Here is a 7518-nt window from a genome sequence, read left to right on the forward strand (position 1 = left end):
CGGGGCGGGACCGCGGCCGGGCCGGGAGGAGCCGCACCTGCCCCGCCATGTCGGGCGAGTGGCTGCGGCGCTGGCGGCGGGGCGGCCCCGCGGAGCGCCCCGGCGGAGCCCCGGCCGCGGGGCCGGGCCCGCCGCCCCCCGCCCTGCGCTACCGCCGGCCCAAGTTCGTGCCCGGCGGCGGCGAGGAGGCCCCGCGGGGCGGGCGGGCCGTGCGCGGCGCCGCGCCCGAGCGGCCGCTGCCCTGGGGCGCGGGCTACGCCGAGTGAGTGGAGCCGCCCCGGCCGGGGCTGCGGGCGGGCTGCGGGGCTGCCGGGTGCTGCTACCGGGGAACAGTGCAGGTCTGGGGGGTGTGGAGGCTGCGGGGGAGCTTACGGGACTCGTGGCGGGGTGTGCCGCGGGCGGTCGCACCGCAGCTGCCCTCGCTGCGCCCCTCGGCTGCAGCCGCCCCCGCCCGCAGTGGCCGCCCGCAGGCACAGCTCGCCCTCCTGCACATCTGCGGGCGAAGAGAGAGTGGCTTTCTGCCCCACAGAGGGTTTGGCGTGGCGGTGAATCCTCCAGCCCGTCTCCGTCCCTGCGGGGCGCTGGGGACACCCCTGGCCACCCCCTGCCAGCCGCAGTGCCGGTCCAGCGCTGTGACACGGGGCCGGGGCAGCCCCGAGAGAGCACCGCTCTCAGCAAAGCGTCTTCAAAACAAAGGAGGGAGATGACCACGATTTTAGAAATCATTTGATTTGCTGTTTTAAACGGCAGAGGGGATGGATCAGGCAGAACTCCAGCCAGGAGCTGTCCCCACGTCCTGGCCAGACCACGTCTTGACCCCATGGGGTTGGGATGGCACAGCGTGAAATGCAAGGAGAGCACACTCCCGTCCAGGGACAGACATTACCAAGGCTGGAAGGAAAAGCAAGGGTGGTGGTTCTGCAATACACTGTGTCAACAAGGAAATGCCATGGTGTGAGCTGCTGACGAATGCTGCCTGAGGCCAGGGTGCAGGTCTCTGTCCCCAGCTGGGCTTTTCCCTCCTGCACGTAAATGGCTTACTATTTCAGTCATCAGCAAAGAGATCCTTGAGTTTGAAAAGGGAGCAGGGAGCATGGGGCTGGAAAGGAGGGGCAAGGTGCAGCTGTTTGCAGGGGCTGCAGAGCAGCCAGCACAGCTGGCTGGGAGCAGGAGAGCTGCAGTGTGTCCCCTCACCTTACCTGGAGTGTTTGCAGGGTCATCAATGCTGAGAAGTCGGAGTTCAATGAGGACCAGGCAGCCTGCTGTCAGATCTCTGTCCGGAGGAGAGAGCCAGGTCTGGAGGAGGATGAGGAATGGCTGATCCTGTGCTCCACACAGGTATTGCCCCCAGGCAGGCTGTGCTCACCCTGCTGCCAGCCTTTTGCTGCCACCCAAGGGCGCAGGTTCAGGAAACACAGGATTGCTCCATCAGTCCTACTTGCCCACGTGCTGAAACCGTTCTTTGGTTGTATTTAGGGGACCCATGTACCCTGTGGCCAGCAAATATGTAGCTCTGTAAATGCCATTTCTACTTCCATGGCCGATGACTTGCAGCATATGAGGTCATCCAAGCCCTCACCTTTCCTGTCCTCCCTGTGCTTTCAAGGGCCAGTGTGTCTTGCCATCACTTGGGCAGCAGTGTGAGCTGGGCACACAGGATGCTCTCCCCAGGCTGTGCTGCACTTCTTGTGAAATGGTCCCATCTCCCCTAATACAGCACATGAGGGTGTGTGGTGCAAATCCAGATGCTCACATGATGGCTCTGGCAGAGCAGCACGTGGGCATCACTTGAGATTGAGATTTACCAGTGGCAAGGAAGGGTAGCTGGGGTGGAAAAGTAAGGCAAAACACATACAGTGGCATCCTGGCTAAGAGCCTGCCCTCTGTACAACCTCTTCAGCCCCTGTCTTGTCCCTCTTCCTCACGGCAGTTTCTGACTGGTCACTACTGGGCGCTGTTTGATGGCCATGGTGGCCCAGACGCTGCCATCATCGCCTCCAACTATTTGCACTACTGCATCAAGCAGAAGCTGGAGGAGATTGTGGGAGGCATCACCGAGGCCCAGCCCCCCATGCACCTCAGCGGACGCTGCGTTTGTGACAGTGACCCCCTGTTTGTGGAGGAGAAGCACATCCATGCAGCAGACTTGGTGGTGGGAGCCCTGGAGAATGCCTTCCAGGAGTGTGTGAGTACCCCATGCAGGGCACCAGCCACAGCCTGTCCCTCCCTGAGCCCTGGAAGGGCAGGGTCTGCAGTTCTGCTGCTCGCTGAGTAGGCTGGAACATTGTGCCAAACCTTTAAATGTGCTGAGATCATGCTGGGTCAGACCCCAAGGCCTGTGTCAGAGCTGTTTGTTGGCAGTGCTGACCCAGAGCAAAGCTGCAGTAGCTCTGTCCAATTCTGTAGGGCAGGCAGGTGGCTGTTGTCACACTCATACAGCACATACAAGTCTGAGCTCTCCTCATCACACCTCCTACACAGCAGCTGCGTAGGCTGTACAGAAGCAACATTGCCTGTTACTTTGCTGGTTTCCTCTTGCCCATCCACAGTCAGTTTTGGTTCTGGATTTCTGCTGGGAGGGATGAGACAGTGTGTAGAAAGCAGCACCAGAGATCACGCCAGTCTCCAAACTTGTTGAAACCAACAGGATGAAGTCATTGGCCAGGAGATGGAAGCTACGAACCAGACAGGAGGTTGCACTGCTCTGGCTGCCCTTTATTTCCAGGGAAAGCTCTATGTGGCCAATGCTGGGGACAGCAGGTGAGTCATAATAAAAGGGGGAACTTGCTGGGGATGAGAGCTGGGAGTTAAGCAAGGTGTTCAGCATCTTACTGTCCTGGTCTCAGCTGGGACAGAGTTCTAGAGAACACTGTTGAAAACCCACTGATGTTTAAGTTGTGCAAGCGCTGCTCAGCAGCTGCTCAGAGTCAGGGACTTTTCAGCTTCTTACCCCACCAGCAAGGAGGTTTGGGGGTACAAGAAGCTGGGAGGGACACAGCTAGGACAGTTGATTCCAAGTGACCCAAGGGATGTTCCAGACCATATGGCACCATGCTCAGTGTGTGAACTGAGGGGAAAGGTGGCCCAGGGCCACTGCTAGGGAAGTGGCTGGGCATCAGTCAGCAGGTGGTGAGCAACAGTGCAATTGCAATGGAGTTATTTGAAATACTGTGGCATTTTTTAACAGTTTCGGGGGCACAGCTGTTCTCTGGCACGACTGAGCTTTGCCTCTTCCCCCTTGTAGGGCAATTCTTGTCCTGAAGGACAACATTGTGCCCATGAGCAGCGAGTTCACGCCCGAGTCAGAGAGGCAGCGAATCCAGCACTTGGTGAGTGATTCCTTCCACACATCAGACAATGCAGCTGCAAGCATCCCACTTGGCCAGAGAGGGCTTGTGGCAAGAGGACCTCAGCTTTCCTTGAAGGCCACTGTGTGGCCATAGTATCAGCTAGACCTAGCCAGGGAGGGAGGGGTAGAAATTTGGCCAACAGCCTTTGTATGGGAGATGTCAATGTCCTCACTGGAACATGCTTTGCCAATTTTGGTCTCCATTGTGCTGCTGGGAGTACCAGTCCTGAGGCAGAAGCAAAACCTGTCCATGCTCACCCCTCCATTCCCTCCTCCAGGCTTTCCTTTTCCCCAAGCTCCTGGATGGTGAATTCACCCGCTTTGAGTTTCCACGGAGGTTGAAGGGAGATGATGTGGGTCACAAAGTCCTGTACCGGGATTACTTCATGGAGGGCTGGTGAGTCCTGTCCGGGACAAGGCTGCAGCACAGGGCAGCTGCACCTGCTCACACCCATGGGGAAGTGAAGGGGCACATCCTGCTAGTGAGAGCAGCAGCATGATGGTGGGGAAGGATGCTGTGAGCAGCTCCCTCCAAAGAAGGGCCCTGGCAGGGTGGTTAGAAAACACTCAGGATGGTCCTTCTGGAAATCCATGGGCATGGGGCTGGTGCAAGAAAGCCCAAACTGGTGGAGGTACAAGCTAGGGAGGAAGGGGAGAGTGAGGATCACCTTGCCCCCTGCTCAGTGAGTTGCCTGTGCGTGGGGACACCACAAGGGTCAATCAGAGTCAAAATGCTCTCGCTGGGTTGTACTATCAAATCAGACAAATCCCAAATCAGCAGTGAATTCTCTGTTCCAGGGGGTACAAGACGGTGGAGAAAGCTGACCTCAAGTATCCTCTTGTCCATGGTCACGGGAAACAGGTAGTTTAATGCTTTACACACTGGGGAGGCACAGGCAGGTCTTCTCACTGTCCCTGTCACTCATGTCACACTCTGGGGCACTAGAGCAGACCTCTGCAGCTCTGGTGTTCTCCAGCACAGCACGGTCCCACAGCCTGGACACAGCAGCTTCCTTAGCTGCCTGGCTGGTGTCACCCAGAGCCCTCTGGAGGGCCCTCCTCCAGAGTACAGCAGAGCAGACAGCAGCCCTGAGGGCTTGCACATGAGAACTCTATTCAGGTGAGAACTTCATTAGCTCCCACTTGGGACTGCCTCCTTTAACTCTCGTGCCTTTCCCACAAACTGTTCTCCTCGAGGAAAGGCTGAGAAATGAGCCTGGAGAGGGAAGAGATAGGGAGAAGCAGTGACTGCACCCATCCAGCATCTGCCTGCTGGGGGTGAGCAGAAAGTCCCATCACCTCTCCCAGCACTACAACCTACATGCCACCCCCTTTACAGAGTCAGTGCAGCATCTCCTTTGCCAGGACAGACACCCCCAAACCAACCCAACTGTCTTTCTTGCCGCCTCAAACCAAGAGCAGATGCCACCATGGGCTTCCTGAGGTCTGTAGCATTACCCAGAGCACACGTACTAACTCCAGAGCACACCATGGGCCACAGGGAGCCATTCACAGGCTGTTTCCACACTCCCATCAGGCCATTGCTTCTCATCACTCCTCCATCTCTAAAGTCTCCAGAGGCTGTTCTGGGTGATGCTTGGAGAAAGGTCCTAAAGCAACACACAGATCATTCAGGACAAGCCACACATCAGCCTTGAAAGGCCCCAGACCCTGACGTTTCAATCCTGTTTTGCTTTGTTTGGGGCCAGGCTCGCCTGCTGGGGACTCTGGCTGTCTCTCGAGGCCTGGGGGATCATCAGCTCAAGGTCATCGACACCAACATTGGAGTCAAACCCTTCCTCTCCTGCATTCCTAAGGTTGGTCACAGCACATGGGAATTGTAGGGTAGAATTAAACAAGCTGCTCCTCTGAAGGATGCATCTTTTAAAGACATGGCAGGTCTTAGCATTTCTCCAAGCACCCTGGTTCCCAGTGTCATCTCTCGGGGAAGTCTCATCTCCCTGACCCTTCTGTTACATTCCAGGAATTGTCACAAATTTACTCCTCTGCTTTCCAGGTGAACGTATTTGACTTTGCTCTGCATGACATTAAGGAGGATGATGTCCTCGTCATGGCAACTGATGGCCTTTGGGATGTTCTGTGCAACGATGAGGTGGCCCATGTGGTCAGGAGCTTCCTTGCAGAAAACAGGACAGATCCTCAAAGGTAGCACCAGCTTTGCTTTTGTTTTCCCTTCCAAAGAACCTGGTCAGACCTAAAGCTGAGATCCCACTGCTTCCAGGTCAGCTCTGGCATGACCACTCTTTTCTGTGACTTTGGAAACTGCCTGCTAATCTGTTCCCATCCTAAAGTAACAATTAAAAAGCTGATGTCTTAAAAAAACCTTGTTATTTTGACAACATAAAGCCACATCTCAACTTTGTACTTAAGGGGAATTGTTGCTATATTAGCCCTTGTTTTTTTCTACCCACAGGTTTTCAGAACTGGCCAAGTGCTTGGTATGCAGGGCAAGGGGAAAGAAGAGAGGCCACCGGTGGATGCTGGACGACAGCCACGAGGCATCCTACGATGACATCTCTGTATTTGTCATCCCACTACACAACAGGGAAGAGGACTGACTTGTCAGGATGACACACAGCATTTCTCTTACTGTGGTGCCACTCAGCACCAACCTGAGACTGAGGACTTCTGCTGCACACATGTATGCTCTCTTCCAGCAAAACCATTTGCAGTGGAACCTGGAATGCACAGCCAGCACTTGGCACAGGATGAACAGTCTCCTTAATAACGTGCTAGAGAAGCACAGTGGGCAACCAATCACTCCCCTTTCTCATTGTTGGACCAAGGAGAACCTGCAAAGGGGGCCATGCAAACTAAAGGGCACTTTTCCTAAGATCTTTGCGGTACAGTGACACTCAAATCCATATTTCTACTGATCCCTCTCCCTTTTTAATATTGAACAATAAGGATCATTTGAGATCCAGCCTGTCTGAAGAGCTGGCTTTTAATCAGACTTGAACTAAGCTGAACTGGATGCATAAGCTAAAGCATCTCTCGTATCCATTTGCTGTAATGTGAGATGTGCTGAAAACCTGGGAGCTGCTGCCAAGACAGCACGGGCACAGCCCTGCCTGTGGCACGGGAATGCTGGAGCAGTAGCCCAGAGCTCTTGAGACAGTTGCCATTTGTAGGCAGCACCACCTCAAACCCAGAGGATGTAGCCAAGTGAAGCTTCACCCTGGTGTACAGAAGGCTCCTGTGCAAAGATATGTGCCTTAATGTGTTAGTAACAGTGTACAGATTTCTAACAAATCTTAATCCACACTTGTTGATACCTTCTCTATTCAGGTAATTTCTGATATCAAAGCAGGTTTTGTAGCAGCAGCACTGATGAGAACCAAGGTGTTTCAGTGCATCAGCTGATTCAGTAGAAGAGCTCCGAGTAAAATAAAACCAGTTTGTTGCAATTGGTCTGCAGTGCTGAATTCCAAGCACTTACTCCAGCAGAAACACAGTGCAGCAGACATGCCAGAGTTGTCTTAAACTCTGAACATCTGCTTTCCAACCTGTTTATTAGCCAGGCAAATTCAGGTCTGGACAAGCTTCCCATCTCCCCAAGTCCCACTTTGGTTTTCATTATTCATTACACAGGTTCCAGGATTCCCTAGAGAGGAAGCCAAACCCCAGTGTGTGTTTATGTTCCACAAGGATGAAAGTCCAAATAAAAGTACTTTGTTTTTTCCCCACGCATCTTACTGTGGTGTTACTCCTGCTGGGGATTTTACATAGATCTGGGCTGGAAGAAAACAGCCTCAGAAAATCACTGGGGAGTTTTTGCTTTTGTCTTTGCTTGTCACCAGAAGCATCCCCTTACCAGAACTGCTGCAAGGGCTTGGTGTTGAAAGATTATCTCCAGCAGTGGCAGGAAATTCCCCCCCCCCCGCCCTCAGGAAAGGGGCAGCCTTCTCAGCTATCTGCTCATAGTTTAAGCAAGGAGTAGAATAAAAAATACTTCTCTCCAGCTTCACTTTCCCTCCATCCTCTTAAGTTTGACCTGAAAACAATGCACATGAGGATTCACCCATGGTAATGACACTGGCTGCTGTCCTCCCTTCAGTAGTTGTAATACATTTATATGCATTAACTGTAATGACCCTAGATTCCTGTTACTCAAATCCAGAAAGTTATTTTTTCACCTTGCTGAGAAA

At 53.9% G+C, this 7518-nt stretch overlaps 1 protein-coding gene across 1 annotated transcript; it reads left to right on the forward strand.

The window, feature by feature from the left end:
- Positions 1-47: 47 nt before the first annotated feature.
- Positions 48-7056, forward strand: PPM1M (protein phosphatase, Mg2+/Mn2+ dependent 1M). Its single transcript, XM_021533622.2, has 10 exons — positions 48-262; positions 1215-1338; positions 1931-2185; positions 2648-2760; positions 3245-3329; positions 3628-3746; positions 4148-4211; positions 5059-5166; positions 5367-5515; positions 5784-7056. The coding sequence occupies exons 1-10, from the start codon at positions 48-50 to the stop codon at positions 5926-5928; spliced, it is 1377 nt and encodes a 458-aa protein (XP_021389297.1). The 3' UTR covers positions 5929-7056.
- The last annotated feature ends 462 nt before the right edge of the window (positions 7057-7518 follow it).

The sequence above is a fragment of the Lonchura striata genome, chromosome 12, assembly GCF_046129695.1.
Source record: "Lonchura striata isolate bLonStr1 chromosome 12, bLonStr1.mat, whole genome shotgun sequence".
Classification (NCBI taxonomy): Eukaryota; Metazoa; Chordata; class Aves; order Passeriformes; family Estrildidae; genus Lonchura; species Lonchura striata.